We start from the raw sequence: 20,279 nt of genomic DNA, 5'->3' as shown, positions 1-20,279 counted from the left end.
CTTATGGAATGAATCCCCTCCCCCTTCTCTCTAAACACACACACACACACACACACACACACACACACACACACACATGAGGACAACATAAATTTTGTCTCCATTTTAGGACCAGGCCTGACTTTAAAAGAAAAATTAGGCCATAGGTAACTAGATCTGACTTTAAAAGAAAAATTAGGCCATAGGTAACCAATTCCAGGAAAAAGACCATAAAATCCCGCTCCCCCACCCCCACCCCAAACAGCCTGGAGATAACCACAAGAATGGGAAGGGGCATCTTTATCTCAGGATGGGGCAATGGGGCATCTGTACTGGGCAGCCCATGACCTTGTAGTAGAACATTGATGGCACAGAAATACCTAACATTCCTGAGGTCTATAGATAGCCTTGCTCAATGTAAGTTATGTTAGTCAGCCAATCACTTTGTAACAAGCTTGCCCTTGCTGAATTTGGTCTTGTATACATGTTCCGGCTCCTAGTGGTCTTTGGGGACCCTAAGATCTGGGCATAACATCAACAGTAACAACAACACACACACATATGGAATTTATTGGAGTAACTTACTGGCTGCAGTCCAGCTAATCCAAGAATGCCTAGCTGTGAATGGAGAGTCCAAGAATCTAGTAGTTGCTTGGTCCCACAAGACTGGATGTCTGTCTCAGCTGCCTCTTCTGTATATGCTGGAATTTTGAAGATGTAGGCGCCAATGCCAGCCAATGAATGGACATGCTAACATGGCGAGAGCAAGCAAGGAGTAAAACCTTCCTTCTTCCATGGCCTTATATAGCTTCTAGCAGAAGGTGTGGCCCTGAAAGTGTGTCTTCCTGCCTCAATCTGATCAACAATGTGCTCTCATCTGTGGAATGTATTCATTCCACTACAGTCAAGTTGACAACCATGAAGAGCCACCACAATGCCCTCAAGTATAACTTAACGTGGCTTACAAGTTCTACACAAGAGTCCACCAGTTATCACATGCCCATTCACTTTCCCTGCAGTATTTTTTACCCATGACCACTGATCAAGGATTTCTTTGGCCCAGCTGTTAGGCTTTTCCACATCTAACCAATGAAACCATTGCTATATACTGAGTATCTTAACAAGATACACAGGAAGTGTTCAGTATTTACCAGTGTGCTGGGAAAAAAACCTTCTTGAATTAGGCCCTTGAGAAAAGTTTACTATAACTGTAGCATCTCATCAGTTCTAAAGGTTTTCAGCGTGACTTTCAGACGGATGACTTGTTCAAAAGAACAATACAACGGGGACTTACTACTGTTCAGTCAATGGTTTCTGACCGCAAAGTGCAGAGAATATGGTTGTTATGATATCCACAGACACTGACTTAGGGACACAGTACCTTTATTTTTTTGTAAATGCTGCACATATTCTTGGAAGGAATGTGTATTGCGCAATTTCTGAAGCACTATTCTGTACTTTTCAGTTTGGCGTACTCAGGGGTAAAAGAGGGTACATACCAGCCGTCTACCCCGTTTAGAATCTGTACTCAGGGACTACTGAGACCTTGTACTTTCGTCCCCATCAAAGGTTGGGTTTGTGAGGTCAAGGCCTGGGTGGCGAAACCCATGTTTTGGTGATGTTAGGGGGAACCTTGCTATGGAAAGTTTAGGCAGCATGGGGCATGACAGGACAGTCAGGAGGCCAAGGAAGGAGGACTGCCTGGAGGTGGAGGCCAGTCTGGGGTAGAGTGTGACTTTCATTTATTTTTCTTAAAAAAATAAAAATAAAAAGAAAGAAAAAGAGGAGAAAAAAGGGCTGGAAGCCATCTGTAATCCTAGCACTTTGGGAAGCAGAGTCAGGTGGATCGCTGTGAGTTCGAGGCCAGCATAGTCTACAAAGTGAGTACAGGATAGCCAACATTGAGAAATCCTGTTTCAAAAAAAAAAAAAGGAAGAAAGAAAGAAAGGAAGAAAGGGAGAGAGGGAGAAAGGAAGAAAAGAAAAAAGAGAAAGAAAAAGAAATTAAGAAAGAAAGGAAGGAAGGAAGAAAGAAAAAGACAAAAAGGGCTGATCACGTAACAGCGGCGGTCCGCAATTCTTGTGCATGCAGGGACACACCCAGAGTAGTTCTGGCAACAAGTTAGAGAACGCGCGTGCGCAGACCAGAGTCCTTTATCACGTAACGCCGGCAGGGGGCGGGGCCGGCGAATCCTGGTCTCCACGCCTGGCCTAAACCGGTGAGGGGAGGGGAGGGGAGGGGAGGGCTCCGCTGGGTCCCGTCGCGCCGTGGTGACTCACAGCTCCCGCCCCCTTTTCGCCCGCTTTCTCCGGGCCGTCCCTCGTACCACGTGCCGTCCTGGCCGCTCCCGGAGAGCCCTTCCCGAAGGCCCGGAGCAGCTGCTGTAAAATGTCGTGAGGGACGTCGCTGCTTTGCGGCCGCCTCTCAGAACCGGAGCCCGGGAGTGCCCACCGCAGTCGGCGGTTCCTTCAGCGGGGTCCTCTCCACGGAGGGCGAAAGCGCTCGGCGCGCCGCTGGCTTTTTCCGTGCGCCGGCGAGTGCTCCGGGCGATGTGAACTCGAGGCGGCTGCTGTGCTTCCCGGTCCGGGCGCTGAGGTGGGCCGGCGGGATGGAGGAGAACATGGAGGAGGAGGAGATGCTCACCTACGAAGCAATGATGGACGACCAGAACCACAACAACTGGGAGGCCGCCGCAGACAGCTTCCGGCAGCCTCCGCCGCCGCCCTCGTCGTCCATCCCGGATCCTGGCCGAGAATCCCCGGGGGGCCAGCTGCTGGCTGTGCCCGCGGGCTCCGTGGACAGAAAGGGCCCTAAGGAGGGTCTCCCTATGGGGCCTCCGCCCTTGCCGGAGCCCAACGGGGTGATCATGATGTTGAAGAGCTGCGACGCGGCCGCTGCGGTGGCCAAGGCGGTCCCTGCCCCCACCCCCAGCTCCACCATCAACATCAACACCTCCACCTCCAAGTTCCGTGAGTCTGGTCTTTCCCTGTAACCTCGGCTGCATCTCCACGTCCACACACCGAATTCCCCCGCCCTGGGAGCAGCTCCGCTTTCTTTGTTCCAGGCTTAGGTCTCTCTCTTTCCTCTTTTTACTCTCCCATCCTCGTTTGATGTCATTCGGCTAGTGTCCGGCCTACTGTCCCGGGCTGCTTGTTGTACTTGTGCACGTATCCCTAGATTATGCTTCAGACAAGATCTTTATTACGCTTGATCATCTCTTAATATTAGGAAGCTCTTTTCTCATGAGTACCCGTTAAAGTTTCACCTTAAAAGGCAAAGAGGGAAAAAAGAAGGCAGGCTTGGATTTCCTAGCTAAAGGCCTTTCCTCTTTTTTTTTTTTTTCTGCCAAAAAGCAAAGAAATTTGCCAACTTGCATTCTTGTTTTCGTTGTTGTTATTTTTGTGTTTTCGAGACAGGGTTTCTCTGCGTAGCCTTGGCAGGCCTGGACTCATTTTGTAGACGAGGCTGGCCTTGAATTCAGAGAGATCCTCCTGCCTCTGCCTGTCTGAGCATTGGGATTACAGGTGTGAGTCACTGCGACTGACTGTTCTTGTGTTAGCTTCTGAACATTAAGCAAGTCAGGAATCTGAACGTTGGTTCATATCTACACTTCTTTCTCTGTGACATTTTTTGCATCCTGTCACGAAAATTTGAGTCACTTATTTATGCAGTAGAAACTACTACAACTATTTTGAAGCTGATGTATAAAATCACTTTCCAGAGAAGCAATTCAGTAAGTGGCCATACTCAGGGTCCTGCCGGATGTTCAATTTTTTAGCAATCTGCCTTAACAGTTGCAGGCAGAAGACAAAAGGTAACCTCAAAATGCTACAGTTAGCTAGTCACATTTTAGGTAGGAAAAGAATAAGACAGTGCTTTTTAGCCTGGGTGATGATAGTGTAAAAGAAAAGTGATCACTTCAGGTAGCCAGGACCTTGTTAACTGCAAGTTTAAAATGACATCTGGTGATGTAACTAGAGATTTTATTTCTAGTTTACTGATTTTATAACAGTATATAGCAGCTATAACAGTAATTGCTCACCTAGCTGTGAAGAGAAAATTATTTGTCTTGATTCAGATGTGCAGTCACAACCATAGGAAAAAAATAATTATGGGGATAGCACACAACCTTTCAACCTTTTTTACTTGCCTTTAAGATACTGCTTCAGGCAAAGATACTTTTGTGTGGGTGTAGATAGAAAGGTTTGTATATGATTATTTCCTCTTAGAAGTTTGGATTAACGCTTAAGTAAAATTTCAGTTAAGAAATGAGCATGAAAAAAAGAAATGAGCATGAAGAGCATAAGTCATCAGCTAAACCAGAAGATTGTCTTGAAAAGATTAATAAGTTTGGGTTTTTAGGAGTACAGCCCAGTTGAGAATGCTTGCCTAGTATGCTGGAAGCCTTGGGTTTGATGGTGAGCTGGTGGCTCACAACTGTAATCCCAGCACTCTGGAGGTAGGACAGGGATCAAGAATTTCATTTTCCTCAGCTGCATACTCTGTTAAAGACCAGCCTGTGATACATGAGACCCTGTCACAAAAAAAAAAAGGTTACTAAACTATGCAGACTTGTTTAATCACACCCTGCTGATAAAAACTCTTAACAAATCAAAGCATGCAGGATAACTATATATAGGTCATTACCAAGACCAGTAGCTAATAGTAATAATAATGGAGAAAATTTCAATATATATGTAAGATGAATATATATCACTAGCCATGAATGCCTCATATTTCTGTTAGTATTTAACATAGTTTATACTTTAAGTATTTTTAAATTCACTTTACATCCTCGTTGTAGCCCCATCCCTCCACCTCTCCCAGTCTCACCCCCTCCATCCTTTTCCTTTTCCCTTCTCCTTTTCCTCAGAAAAGGGGAGCTCCTTTTCCTATTCACCCCAGCTCATCAAGTTTCATCAGGACTAAGCATGTCCTCTTCTATGGCCTGGCAAAGCAGTCCCGCCAGGGGGAAGTGATCAAAAAGCTGGCAAGTGAGTCCCTTTGATGCAGTCCCCACTTCCCTCACTAGAGGACCCACATGAGCTGTCTATCTGCTACATCTTTGTAGGGGTCCTACATTTTGGAGTTCCTGCATGGTCCTTGGTTGATGCTTAAGTCTCAGCAAGGCCCTCTGGGTCCTGGTTAGTTGGCTCTGTTGGTCTTTTTGTGGCCCTCCTTTCACAAGTCCTGGTTGCTTGCATGGTGGCTAACAGTTTGAGCCCCCCACCCCCTGAAACCTTTTTGAGTTTCAAGTCTGCCAAGGTGGCATAATGTGAGACCTTGTCTCAAAAACAAAAACAAACAAACCTTTTAGAACTTGGGAATATTATCATTTATCAAGAACCATTGAAACCAAGACAGAAACTCAGGGTATATGGATTTAGGTTGGTCATATATCAAGAACCATTGAAACCGAGAGAGAAACTCAGGGTAGATGGATTTAGGTTGAAGACCAGCCTGGCAATGATGATATTTATACTAGTATTAATGGTGTAAAAAATAGACATCTACATAATAGTTCAACAAAATTAAAGTGTCAGTAAGTAAAATAAACTAAGAGTACACAAGACTTTTAAAGAGAGACTGAAATATTAAAAAGGATCTAAGGAGGAATCTAGCAAAATGGCTCATTTCCATCTTCTAGAATTAAATTATTATAGGAATGCCCCATTTCTCCATTTGACTCCAGAAATTCAGTTTAAACATCACCAACATACTTGATTTGTTTGACAAACTCACTGTTGTTGGCTCCAGTATTTCTAACACAGCGCTGGCTCTTTATTGTCAGTCTGAAAGTTTAAGCTGACAGAGCTGGGAAGAGGTAGGATTTGCTGTGTCTTTGGCTTTTTCAGGTGATTTCTGGTCTTATGAAAATGTTTAGATCTACTGCTTGTTACTTGGGTTGTTTTTCTGTTTTTAAAGGCATCCTTGTGAACGTTGGGCATTTATTCTGAATGTCATCTCCCTGTGGTTTAGTGTTTTCTAAAGAGTAGATTGTTTTAGTTTGATATTAATGGATTTTTTTAATCAGTTATTTCTATGGCCTGTGCATTTTGTATCCTAAGACATATTTGTGTAACTCAAAGTCAGGAAGATTTTCTTCTAGTTTTGTGGGCTTAATGTCTATTCTGTGCCCTGAATTATACGTTGATATGTGTGTATAGTGTGAGAGTGATGTACCTTTTCCTCATATACGTGTTTAGTTGTGTCAGCAATATTTGTTAAAAAACTGTCCTTGTTGTTTTGGTAGATTTGTAAGAATGTAACTGACCATATATGGATAGATTTCTGTTCTGTTCACAAACCGATTTATACAGTTTGTTGTGTTCAGGATTGTTGTGTCAGGGACTAAGTGTTTTATAGTGATGGAATGCCTGTCTTTATCCTGGTAGTATCCAGTATCTTGAGATTTCCATTCATTATATGATACATCTTTTCAAGTTCATTTGTTTTTAACCTGAAGTGCATTTGTTGTACACAACATGTCATGTAGTTGGATCTTGCTTTTTTAAAAGTTTATTTGTGGCAGCCTTTGTACATGTACCTTTCCCTTTCTTCCTCCTTTCATTTTCTTCTGTTTTTTTTTTTTTTGGGGGGGGGTCAGGGTTTCTCTTTAGCCCTGGCCATTCTGTAACATGAGACCTCGAACTCAAGAGATCCACCTATTTCTGCCTTTGAGATTAAAGGAATGGCCACCAAGCCCAACCTCTCTTTCAAAAGCCCTGTTGAAGACTTTTTCACATTTACTGTAGGGTTGAAATTCATTGTCTATTTTCTTTCTCATAGTTTTTTTTTTTTTTTTAAGTTTTTTTTTTCTTTTGATAATTTTTGTTTGTTTGTTTTGAGTTCCTGGCTGGTTTTAAATTAACCTTAAACTCCAGTCAGGGGTTGGGTGGTCTTGGCCATACCATATATTGGGTGTGTATCATAAGTGTTTTGCTCAATTTTGATGAAATTTATCTTCATTTTGGCTTACCACCATCTTTTTTGCTCTTTAGTGTTCACTCTAAGAGTTGCAGTGTGAACCCATGCTGTCTTAAACACTCTTGTCAGCTGGATACTGGCTCCGCCTCTTGATCTAGGGCTAACTTTATGAAATCCTGTATACAGAATCCTCTAGGATTAAAAGTGTATGTTAGGGTGAACCACACCAAACAAAAGACAGGTTTTTACAGTTCACAATCTAGGGGATCACAATGGGATCAAATATCCTGCAACACTTTGTGTGTACTTTTTTTTATAACCTAGTACGGTTTGTGCTGTGGTAGCATAGTACCACCACCCACTGGAGCATCTTCAGCCTACAAGGCTCGTTGTCAAGAGCTTCTGCTAAAGGGATATGTGAGCCCCTTCTAGTGTCTTTGTATCCTATCTTGAATGTCTGAATAGTCCTGTCTTTGTTCCTCTCTTTGAGATACTTCTCTCTTTTCTGGATACTTTTAAGGTTATTTTTTTATTTGTTCTGACAGGATCTCTTTTGGCCCACACTATCTCTCTTTGTACTCATTTTGTAACTGAGGATGATCTTGAACTTCTTATCCTTTTGCCTCCACCCAGGGAGGTATGGATTGTGTCCAGTTTATGCTCATTATCTAACCCAGAGCTTTTAAAAGCCTCTCCACATCTCTAGCCTTAAGTATCAGCAATTTGACTGTGATGTTCCTTGAGGTCCAGCTTTTCTGTTTATCCTTCTGGGTTTTTCTGAGCTTCCTGGATTTAGAATTTGTCAAATTATCTTTCCTGTGCCCATCCCCAAGTTCCATTTGGCATATTACCTCTGCCTTATGAGTAGTGAAGCACTATTCACTTCCCTTTTTTTTTCTCCTCTTTTAGTTCTCTAAAACCTGTGTGTGTATGTTCCAGAGGATGATGGCTTTATGGAGTTATTTCTTTCCCATCCTTATGAGCCAGGCTTACAGAGCAAGTTTATTTGCTGAGCTGTTTGGTCACCCCACAAAGATAGTTTTTGTTGCTATGTGTTCATGTTCAGTGATCTTTGTATGTTTAGTGTCTAATCTGTTCATACAGATTTACATTGGAATTCTGACTGTAATACAGGCTGACATCAAGTCTAGGTGTTGTTAATTGAGCAAATTGGTATGACGAGCAGAGACTTCAGAAAGCTCACCTCTAAGGACTTTTATCTGCAGTTAGCGCCCTTGGTGTTCGGCACCCTCAGGATCCATTTCCACATGTCCACCCAGGGTGCTGTTAGTGTCCAGTGTTAAAGCCCTGTAGGTTCTTATGGAATGTGACTCACTTCTTTTTCATTTACTTCTACTACTTTCTTTTCTGTGAAGTCTGATTCTAGCTAGCTAGAGGTCTCCAGATAGCATGGGCTCTCAGTGGTTAGCTTTCGCCATGCTGGCCTCATCTGGGGCTCAGGGTTCTCCTATATCACAGGATTGTGTTTAGGCTTTGGATTAAATTCATATGGTAATTCCATAACTTTAAGGACTTTCTGAATGTAATTTTTTTGTGTGTCAGCCTAGTACCTCTAATAGTTAGGAGATCCTTTGATGGGTGTTGCAAATGTGTTGAGCCAAATGAGCTAAACATTCTTTTTAAGCCTCCCACTATTTTCTGATCAGACTTCATAGTCCTTGTAGTTTTCATTTCTATACCTATCCCAGCAGTCTACCAAAATTTCCTCATGTCCCCAGGAGATAGTTTAAGTCTTTGTGGCTGCTGTTATGTGCTACTGGATCCTTTTCCAGAGTGGTGACATGTAAAGCTCAGTTGTGAGAGAAAACCAAAACTAGTTTCTGAGCTTCTGAGCCAGCTTTCTCTGCGTAACACTGTTTATCAGCCACAGTTCAGTGCAAGAACTGTTGTGTCCAAAGCAAGAGGGAATTGAGTGCAGGAACTCAAGGGCTTTATCAGATGTGTGGCAAGTTGGAAGGATGGAAGTCAGTGACACACTGCCGTCACCTTTTTACACCGTCTCTGTGACTTGTCATCCTGAGATTAGTGATCAGACCCTGTAATGATAGACTACATACAGAATCAGTTTGGGTCTGAATCAGACTACACATCAAATCTGTTTACATGCCAGAGATACTAAATAGATTAGAGCAGATCCAGACTATGTTAGAAAGGAAAACATGCCAAACTAAGGGTGTCAGGACAAATAATGGATGAGTAAATGACCCAGTGGGGAGAAGGGTCTTGCTGTGACTGACACTGATGTGTCAAGATATAAAGAGAGACACAGAGAGAGAGAGCACCAAAGTCCAGCTTTGATAGGTCCAGGGGAGAAACTGAGGCAGGTATATGTGGAGTTGGCAATTTTGGGTCAGTCAGACCAACTTTTTCTCTTGTTTGGAGTGAGTCAGTGACTGACATTTCTTTATCTTGTTTTATACCTAAATTCAAAAACCTTTTAACTTTGGAGACTGCAAGAAGCAGCCAGTAAGGACAAGGTTCCTTCTCTAGTGACCCAGGGCTGGCTGCAACGTGACTGGGCTTTTTAAGGAAAACTTAAACTGTCCACCTTTTCTTTCTTTCTTTCTTTTTTTTTTTCTTTTCCTGCAGTCAGGGATGTGAGGAGCCCTAGGGGGGTTTAAATGAGGCTCTTTAATCTAGGAATCAACTTGTGCACAAATAGCCCTTTTTCAGAGATTTCCATAAGCTAAAGTATGTCTATTTTATCTGAGGGGGCTGATGGCGGAGCCCTGAGTCTGTTAACTTATTTGTGAATCTGCAGGAGAGTAAGAAATGAGAGAGATAGAAAAGAAACCTCTCACACACAAACACACTCAAGGGACAGAGAGTGGATGAGGCACATCGCCCCAACAAACTGTATTGCCCTGGACATGTCTTTTTTTTTTCCAAGTATTTTTTAATCTTTTTCTTTTTTATATTAATTACAGTTTATTCACTTTGTATCCCAGCTGTAGTCCCTTCCCTCATTCCCTCCCAATCCCACCTTTTCTTCCTCATCTTCCATGCCCCTTTCCAAGTCTACTTATAGGAGAGGTCCTCCTCCCTTTCCATCTGACCTTAGTCTATCAGGTCTCATTAGGACTGGCTACATTGTCTTCCTCTGTGGCCTGGTAAGGCTGCTCCACCCTCAGGGGGAGGTGATCAAACAGCCAGCCACTGAGTTCATGTCAGAGACAGTCCCTGTTCCCCTTACTAGGGAACTCACTTGGAGACTGAGTCTATGGGCTACATATGTGCAGGATTCTAGGTTATCTCCATGAATGGTCCTTGGTTGGAGTATCAGTCTCAGAAAAGACCCTTGGGCCCAGATTTTTTGGTTCTGTTGCTCTCTGTGTGGAGCCCTGGACACTTCTAAATGCCCTGAGCAAAACATCTGTGGAAGGGAAAGAATTACCTCATAGTCAAAAGGATTTATCACAGAGACAGATGAAACTGTTACAATGAGAGGGATGTTAATGGTTACATGTTTCAGTACTAAGCTAAACATTTCTCTGTCTAGTCTTACATTCCAAGATACACAATGGATTTAAAACGACAGTGTTTTATGTCATAACTTGCAAGGAATAAGGAATTACAACAAAGCAGTTTTCCCCTTTGATATTTGGGGGGAGGGGTTCGAGACAGGGTTTCTCTGATTGTAGCCCTGGCTGTCCTGGAACTTGATTTGTAGACCAGGCTGGCCTTGAACTCACAGAGATCCTCCTGCCTCTGCCTTCCAAGTGTTGGGATTAAAGGTATGTGTCATCATGCCCGACTCAGTTTGTATTTTTTGACATTAAGGTTTGTACTTAATTTAGACCTTTCTGGGTAGTCCAATTATTTTCTGGGTTCATGGGAAATTCAAATCAACTTGTATATACTTAAGGTACGTACCAAGATTCATGGTGCCATTTCTAGAGTGAAAGTTTATCCGAAGCCACAAATCTGTCTCAAGTCTGTCTCCTAGTGAGGCATCTGGAGATCCACAAGAGTACTTATTGCAGCTATAAACTTTCTATCAACTATAACTTTTTAACTTCTAAAATGTTTGAATCAAATCAGGAATTCCATTATCAGGAATTAATTCATCTGAACACCAGTGTATCCTCATAAAGATCCTGTGGGAGGTTTATTTAATCAGAGTGGGTAGATATCCAGAAAGTGAGGGTACACACTCTGCACAGAAAGAAGGGGTGCCAGAAGCTGGAAGCAATTCTGGGGCAGATTCTACTTGCAAAATACTGGATTACCTTCCAGAAAGCCCACATGACTACTGAACCCCGTTTTTCTGAATGGCTCCTGACATATCCTGACATACATGTGCACATATATTAGTGTATATGTGTAGAGGCCAGAGAACAACTTTGGGCAACATTGATTTGAGAAGACTTAGTAACCCATAGCACCAATAATTCTTGCCCCTAGGTGAGCAGGTAATTCACAATATTTTTGCTTGAACCTTAATAAAATTACTCTTTTTTCTAGTATTACATAAAATTTAACTTTTGAATTGATTGAAAGTATTAAATTTGCCTGTTGGTTGTGAGGGCCTATCTTTCAGTTTGCAAACTGGTTGATGGACTCAGCATGTGGTCTTGTTACCTTCTAGCTGAGTAGCTGGGCTTGGCAAGCATCTTTATGAATAGGATCCATTGGCTGAATTTAATCTTGTTGAGGCTCTCACATTGCCTTTTTTTTCTTTTTCTTTTTAAAAACTGGTATCACATACAATTTCATTGATAAAGAGAACCCAATTTTGATTTGTTATAGAGCTTTACTTTAAATCTCTGAAGAAAATGTAGTTTACATTTTACTTTTGTAAATCAACTGAGCTGTAAATTGTGCAAATTGTACTATTGGTTGTTAGGCACTTTGTAAAGTTTGTTGTCTTTATCCTTATGCAGTATATCTTAATACCTTAAACTGGTCTCTTATCTCTTGCTTTTCTTTCTGACATTTAGCTGTTGGCCTCTGTAGATCTATAATTAGTTACAGCTGTGCTAATTAGACATTTGAATGGCATTTTATTTAGCAAATGTTTGTTGTATGGCAAAGTCGTGTTTCAGCTTCTGATAATGAGGCTGTGGAATGAAACACAATGTGAAGGTGATGAGAAGACAGAATGCTGGTGTGTTATGACTAGATCATAGAGTTGTGTACATACCTGATAGCAGAGAGGAGACTGGGAATCCTCAGGAATATAAAAAAAAAGTTTGCCACAAGGGTAGAGAAGTGGGGAGTAGTTGGACTCAGATTTCCTTGCAGAGAGAGCAACCCATGACCCAGCATTATTCTGGGAGCACAGGGTGTAAGGAAGGGAGTGTCACAGATTAGACCTGAATGGTTGGGTAGGAATGGGAAACACACAACTGTTAAGGGAGTGAGGACCCTTGTTGTGTCTTAGTGTGAGTGGAGAGAGGTAGAAACAATGACCAGTTTGAGGCAGTAATGTTTGTAGACAAGAGATGATCCTGAGTGAACAGTTAAAGCTTTGGAGAAGGCACTTCTGATTTTTAGAAGTCTTGAAGGAGTCTACAGCATTTTGGGTTGAGGAAGGGAGGAGGAATAATCAAGATTGATGGTTTGAATTCCTGAACTTTTTCATTTCTCCTATCTTAGGATATTGGCATTCATAAAACAGCAGTTTCATTAAAGATATATATATATATATACACATACATATATATATATATATTTTTTGCTGTTATTAAAACTAACATGCGATTATGGGGGTGGTCAGACAGCTCAGTGGTTAAGAGCATTTAATTGCTGTTGTAGAAGACCTGGGTTCAGTTCTCAGCACCTACATTGAGTGGCTTGCTACCACTTGTAACTACAGTTCAGAGGATATAACACCCTTCTTTTGGCCTCTGTGGGCACCTACATGAACGTTTCATAAACAGAAATGCAGCTGCACACAAATGCATAGAATAAAAAATTTAAATACGGTTTTGTACTTGAAACACACAGTTGTATGGGAAGATAGAATCATAGGTCTGCAATGCCCTTCCCCTGTTCCTGGAGTTGTTTCCCAGGAGTCAGTTCCTTGATAGTATCAACACTTGTGGTATTTACCCACATATTTCATGGTAGTATGTTATTGTTGCTTGATTTGTCACACTTAACACTCTTGACTTTTCATGATTAAGGTACTTTATCTCTGCGGTTCTTTTATTACTTAATTTTTGGTTTAATTAAAAAAAAAACTGTATTTACTGATCGTCCCGGAAGGGCCAAAAATGTACTCAGATTACATTCTCTTTGATCTAGAACTTTCACATACTTTTGTTTATTTTTGTTTTGTTTTTTCTTTTGTTTTTTTAAGGACAGGATTTCACTGTAGCTCTGGCTGGCCTGGAACTTCCTGAGATCTGCCTGTCTTTGCCTTTTAAGTGCTGGAATTAAAAGCATGTGTTAACATGGATGGCCTGAGCATATTCTTGCACCTTTTTTTTTTTTTGAGACAGGATTTCTCTGTGTATTCTTGGCTGTCCTGGACTCCCTTTGTAGAGTTTGAACTCACAGAGATCCACTTGCCTCTGCCTTCTGGGATTAAAGGCGAGTGTACCATGCCCAGCAAGGATTCCATTCATTTATTCATTCATTCATTTATTTATTTAATGAGTGCTCTGTCTGCATATACACCCACCAGATTCCAGTATGGATGGTTGTGTGCCACCATGTGGCTACTGGGAATTGAACTCAGGACCTCTGGAAGAGTAGACAGTGTTCTTAATCTCTGAGCCATCTCTCCAGTCCCTTAGCTTTTCAGCAGCTTCATTCAATTCGACATCTGGTGACTTGGTCTTTGCTTTTGGGCCTGTCAGTTCTCTTTTCTATTGGTTCGCTAGGGTTGAGGTGTTTTTGCCACTCAGCTGCTTACCAAGTAGAAGAACGATTGCATATTCTCTTTCCATTCTCCTCTCCCCTGTTCCTTCTCTGTTTTTTTGTGATAGTGAAGATTAAACCTAGGACATGTACGTGCCAGGCAAGGTCCCTGCTGCTCAGCTATACCTAACCCTAACCTTCAGCTCCAGTGGTTGCATCTGCATTCTCTATATATTTCTGTGTTGGTATGCATGCATGTCTGAAATCTTCTAGTAGGTTCCTGATAAAGTGTTAGATCTTGCCTGGGTAAAAAAAATGCTATATTTATGTAGAATCCCTCCACCCCCACCTACCCAAAGACAGGGTCTCACTATGTAGCTTTGATGTCCTGAAAACTCACTATGTGGACCCCACTGACCTTAAACTCATCAAAATCTGCTTGCCTCTGCTTCCCTAGTATTAGGATTAAAGGCATGTGCCACAGAATTCTTAAGTGAAATTTGCCCTGGAACTTTTAAAATGTTGTACCCTTGGCTGTAAGCTTGCTGTCTGCAATGATGGCATTGGATGCTGCCACCACTGACTTTTGTTCTTGAGGTTTCTGGGATACTTCCTGATGTTGTAATATGTTGGTATCTTTTTTTCTTTTTGTATTTCTCATGTTCTCTTCATTTTCTTGAGTTATTGGTAGATGTGGAATTTCGTTTTTTGTTTTTGTTTTGTTTTGTTTTCAGTTAGCTAGATTCTGCTGTCTTCCATTTTTTCTTAATGATTTGGCAAAGTTCCCTAATGATTTCTTTATCTTTCTATTAGATTTTGGCTGTATTTTTAATTTTAGAAACACCTGGTTTGCTTCTTGGTCATGACAGATTTCTTTTATTCTTTCAATTTCCTTTGTTTTTAGCTTGTCATTTGTTGTTTTGTTCTTCATATTTGAGTGAAATTTGACCATCCTTCACTGTCTAGTCTTACTTAAAGTTGAAAGACTGTTTTGTAGGTCTGTGTTGTAGGGGTCCTTGCCAAGTTGTAAGTATTGGGTTTTCCTTGACTGAGGTGCAGAGCTGCTGTTTTGTTGAAGAGCTGCCCAGTGCTAATGAGTGTCTTTCTTTGGGGGTGTTTTGATTCCAAGAAAAGGTTCTTCATTCTGAGAAAAAGAAGTGGAGAAGTGGAACAGAAAGTAGTATATTTCTCGTTTGGTAGCTCTTGGAAGTATAGGGTTAGGTTTGATAGTGAGCAGTCATGACCTCTTCGTAGTCTTAGCAACTCTGAGCTTCACACCCCCTGTATGCCCCCATGCCTCCGTCTTCATTCCTAAGACTGTCCTGCAGTTTCAGAACTCTGCTCTAACTTTTTACTGTTAGCCCACAGTCTCCTGGCCTCAGGTCTTGCATGTTTACAGGGCTCCTCCTCAGCACCTGTCTTTGTTCCGTCTTCAGAACTCAGACATTTCTGGTTTCAAAGACAGAGTGATCAACCTTTTGAAATGTTAGGAGACAGTAAAGAATTTTAAAGTGAAGGTAAACTTATAATTAGTGTAATCGAGACAGATTTTTTTGTTTTAAATACTTTTTCTTTGGTGAGAGTTTGGATTAGATGGAGTTGTTACCATAATAGCTCATGATAGCCCTGACCATTTCATACATGTACTGCTATGATGGGTTTTTGTTCTCAGCTGTGTTTCAGGTTCAAATGTGATGGAGGATTGTAAAGCAGTGTTGTGTAATGCCTTTTAGACACAAATTTTCATCTTATCAGTAACCACTGCATCAAGTGTTGATTTCTTAAACGATCTTTTGTTGAAGGCATTCCTACTATCCTAATCTGTTCCCCTTGAAGAAATGGGTTCTTGTAAGTATCTTACAAGTTTTCAGTATCTGGGAACAGGCACTTCATATGAAGCAAAAAAGTATGTTAGAAAGTGGCACATAGTTGCCTTGCTCTGCAGCCTTACTTAGATATATCTTTTGGGGCAGCTGAGTAGCATAGAACTTTTAAGAAACATGTTAATGAAGACCGGAATAAAAACAAGATGCCAGTGTTATCTAATGATATGTTTTTTTGAATGCAACTCTAGAACCTATAGGAAGAGTGACTTTATAGTAACCATGGTAGACAGTTTAAGTTCTAGTGTCTCCAAACCCCAAAACTTAGAAGTCCCCAAACACTCAAAGCCTTTTTATAGAATTTGGCGAGGCAGAAAGAAAAGAAGCTTCACTAGGTTTCACATAGCTGCCCTTTTATTGGCAAAGCAGAATATCACTAAGTAGGTGGTGCAGATTTTCTCTCCTCACAGGAACAGGCAATTTGGTTTTTCTAGATAGGGTTTCTCTGTGTAATAGCCCTGGCGTCTTGGACTTGCTCTGTATAGACCAGGCCTCGAATTCCCAGAGAACTGCCTGCTTCTGCCTCCCCAGTGCTGGGATCAAAAATGTGTGACATCCCCTCCCCCCTCTTTTTAACTTTATGTTGTCAGAACTCCTGCCTGTTCTCTCATTGTTGCCTCTGCGATTCATTTGTCAGACTTGTCACATTTCCATTTCATCTTTGCTTTTATACCCCACAGTTTTGATGAGTCATTGTATGGCTGGGCATAAATAATATGGTGTATTATTACTTCATTTTCATACAAAGCATCTCATTGCTGTAAAGATCTCCATGTTAACCCTTCATTGTTGTTTTTCCTTTTGACAACTCCCTGGCAATCACTGATAGGTTTTTATCCTTAAAATTTTGCCTATGTTAATATTGTACCTGGAACTTTTACAAATATGGAGACTTTTGGATCTGGGTTCTTTTGTTTGGCACTCTCCCCCACCATGGTATTGATAACAGGACCCAGAGCTTCTCCTATACTAGGCAAGTACTCTACTGAGCTACATCTCCAGCCCCAGCAAAATTTATTTAAGATTATGCTATTTTGAAGATGAACATGTTGGCACACAGCGGTAGTCCCAGCATTTGGGAGGTAGAGACAGGAAGATCAAGAGTTGAAGGATATCCTTGGCTACATAAAAAGTTCAAGGGCTACATGAGACCCTGTTTCATTAAAAAAAAAAAATCAACAAAAAAACTACCATGTTGTCTCATGAGTTAGTAAAAGTCATTTTAAGCACTTTTAGCATACATTTTATAGCACAAAAAGCGAATTGATTTAAAGAAAATTGGTGTGCGTGTGTGTGTGTGTGTGTGTGTGTGTGTGTGTGTGTGTGTGTAAATGTTAGGAATGTAATAGTAAGGCTTTCCCTGACCTGGCTTCTTTGTCTGTATTTAGCCGTGTATTCTGGAGGAAGCCACTTAACCTCCCTGCTTCCCAGTTTTTGATAGAATGAGCAGTAAGCTACCTGATCTGAAAGTTGTTCCCTCTTCTCTCCCTTTACCATGAGCATCTTGCTGTAAAGCCCCTTTTGCTCCTGGTTGTAGGAACAGCTAGGGACCATTGGTGAGGGTCTGTCCATTGAATTTGAAATGAGCTTTTAGTGCAGGGTTTCTATGTTATTCTTGCGCTTGTCAGGTTCTAGGTACTTGGAGCCTGGTGACACCATAAACGTCAGCATATTTTGTGGAAGCCCTTTTTGGGACTACAGCATTACTTAAATCTTAGGCCCTGTGTTTCCAGTCACTAGGTAGATTTTTTTTTCCCCCGAGGGATATCTATAAAAATTAATTATGGAATGCCACAGTTTCTGGAATCTTCTTGTGGTTCAATAATGGCTCATTTTCTCATATAATTGTGATAATAAGTATTTGAAGGTCAGAGTATATTTGAGACTGCTTCACTGATAGAAGCTTATAATAAGGAAAGCAATGACTTCTTAACATTCCTGACCAGATTTTTGTGCTTTATGCTCTCACTCTTTCTCTTCCAGTCATTCTCTCTCCCTTTCTTTTTTCAGTTCTCTCTTCTCTCTTTCTCTTTCTCTTCCCTCTCCCCAGTGTCTCCTTTTTTGAGACAGTGTCATGAGTTGTCTTAGAGTTCACTATATAGATCAGACTGTCCTAGAACTCAGAGAGACCTGCCTGCCTCTTCCTTTGCCTCTTAAATTTCTCTTTTTAAAAATGGAACTGAAGTGGGTAAGTAGTGGAAAGATGGATATTAAATGAGTATATACTTGTTACAAAGTGTATTTCCATGTGGCACATAGTAATGTTTATTTTTCTTTTACTTGTAGTAATGAATGTTATAACAATTGAAGATTATAAGAGCACATATTGGCCAAAATTAGATGGTGCCATAGACCAACTTCTAACCCAGAGTCCTGGTGACTATATACCTATATCCTATGAACAGATTTACAGGTAAGTCGCCATTTAAATTTTCTGGATTTGATGTGATATATGACGTGTGTGAGCTGGGTGTATATATTCTCTACGCTGGTGTCTTGGAGCTTTGTGCGTGGTCAGCAAATCAAGACACTGCTAACTCCACCTCTGCTTGCCTGCCTGCCTCTGGGAAAACCTCTGTGGCCAGTGAGAAAAATTTTATTTGCTGTAAAAATACATGGTTTTTAGGGAGGTCCTTGTTAGCTCTGTTGATGTATACTGACATGCAGTTCTAATTGTCTTTGGTATTTTGTCACCCAGCTTTTGGTAAAAGGGAAGCAGCAGATTAGGAGCTGGGCTGGGAAATGAGCTCAGCTGAATAGTGTCAGGGAGAGGTGACGGCTATGTTGTTCCCCACCAAGAGATGCAAACATCCTTGTGAGTTAGAAACTTTCTCTCTGTTGGTTCTGACTCGTCCTTATTTTGACATGTATTTTTAATAAATGAGAGAGAAGCTGGTTTATAAGGAGTCACCATGTTCAGACCATAGATCCTCACCAATTTCGGATTATTTTACGCCTATTTAATATGTTCTACTTGGGCCATGGGAATTTAGTTGGCAATGTCCTTTCCATCAGAACACTGACTAGGGAGGATAGATTTTTCTTAGTTTTGAGTTTATCACCTGTTTGAGGCTGGTGATTGGTATTTTGAATGTGTGGGTTTTGTTTTTGTTTCTGTTTTTTGTTTGTTTGTTTGTTTGTTTTCGTTTGAGACAGGGTTTCTCTGTGTATCCCTGGCTGTCCCAGAACTGGCTCTGTAGACCAGGCTGGCCTCAGACTCAGATCCGCCTGCCTCTGTCTCGAAAGCACTGGGATTAAAAGTGTGTGCCACCACCGCCCATCTTGAAGTGTGTTTTAGCATGGGGTTGTATGGAATGCTCTTCATTGACTTGCTTCCGGTGCCCTTGTTTCTTCTTGCAGCTGTGTGTATAAGTGTGTGTGCCAGCAGCACTCTGAACAGATGTACAGTGATCTGATTAAAAAGATAACCAGCCACTTAGAGCGAGTATCCAAGGAGCTGCAGGTAAGGAGCTGAATGCATTAGTATTTGCTGCTTTGAGTGTTTCTGACGAGATGGAACTAGGCTGTTGCCTGAACAGTTGGGATCTTGTCAATTGATTTAACATACAAATTTATAGTTTTTAGTTGGATACTGACTAAATGATCTAATCTTTAGAGTAGTTTGAAAATTTGACATAAATTATGGACCTTTTTATTTAGAATATACTTTATTCATAAACTGTTCCTACTTAACACCATGTCCATGTTTCTTTCCTTTAAAACCTTGTTTTTCTGTTAACTTCACTACTTGGTGAAATTTTTTAAAAAATGCATTGTATTTTAACTTTTGTTTTGAATTTGTGTTGTCCTTCAAGAGTGAATGTTTTGCCTTCTAGTTTTTAAAACTTGCAGTGTGAATAGTTGAAGCCAGCTATTGGCAAAGTCTTGCAGATGTTTTTACTATCTAGGTAACAGCAGAAAACCCTCAGTGACCTTTCCCTCAGACACTAGTTTTGTGCTAGAGCCAGATCCCAGTTGGATTCTGGTGTGGAAGTAACAGAGTCTAGAAAACTCACTCACAGTTAGTGACCAGGGTTCACTCCAAGGTGAGGAACAGTTCCAAAAGTAGGATTTGTGTTTGATACAGTTTCTCGCTCACCTTGTATCTCATTTACATTTCATCTTGGTGGGGGGGTCAGTGTGCACATGCCCCACGGGCCCTTGCTACAGTTGGTTTTCTCCTTCCACTGTGTGGGTCCTAGAGCAAGCTCAGGTCATTAGGCTTGGTGTCAGGTTCTCATTTCTACATGCTGAGCCACCTCATTGGCCCAAGGGTTTTGTTTTCTATTTTTCCTTCTTTTTTCTCAATTATAGCCAGAGTTACATTTTCTAAAGTATATAACTTTGCCTATTAAATTATTTTCATCTTTTTGTAACCGAATACAATGTACTCATTAACATATATTTACATATATGTATATAATACTGCCTAGGTGTCATGTGTAAGTTATAGGTGAAACTCAAAAGCTGTTCGTTATGCTGTAAATAGTTTACTTTTTAATTCTCGACTCTCCTTTCTCCCTGATTTCTCATCAAAAGGCAGCTTTCTGCTCTGGTATGTCTGTCCTGTGAACCTATCTATCATTCCTCTGGTTTCTCTCACTGTCCTTTTACAAGTGCTTTGCTGATTGTTGTCGGTTACTTTATGTACCTAAGTATATT

The 20,279-nt window shown here is 41.2% G+C and overlaps 1 protein-coding gene across 3 annotated transcripts in view; it reads left to right on the top strand.

The window, feature by feature from the left end:
- Positions 1–2,179: 2,179 nt before the first annotated feature.
- The window catches only part of Cacul1 (CDK2 associated cullin domain 1), an 88,166-nt gene continuing 70,066 nt past the window's right edge, over positions 2,180–20,279 (top strand). For 2 of the 3 annotated variants that reach the window (XM_060391827.1, XM_021633291.2), the window contains exons 1-3: positions 2,180–2,948; positions 17,904–18,030; positions 18,978–19,080. In XM_060391827.1, coding sequence (XP_060247810.1) covers positions 2,588–2,948; positions 17,904–18,030; positions 18,978–19,080 — 591 coding nt within the window. In that variant the 5' untranslated portion in view covers positions 2,180–2,587. The remainder of the gene's footprint in view (positions 2,949–17,903; positions 18,031–18,977; positions 19,081–20,279) is intronic. The other variant, XM_021633290.2, reaches the window with a different exon arrangement.

Source organism: Meriones unguiculatus, chromosome 1, assembly GCF_030254825.1.
Source record: "Meriones unguiculatus strain TT.TT164.6M chromosome 1, Bangor_MerUng_6.1, whole genome shotgun sequence".
NCBI lineage: Eukaryota > Metazoa > Chordata > Mammalia > Rodentia > Muridae > Meriones > Meriones unguiculatus.
The sequence above is the reverse complement of the archived record's forward strand: the minus strand, read 5'-3'. Positions and strand labels throughout refer to the sequence as shown.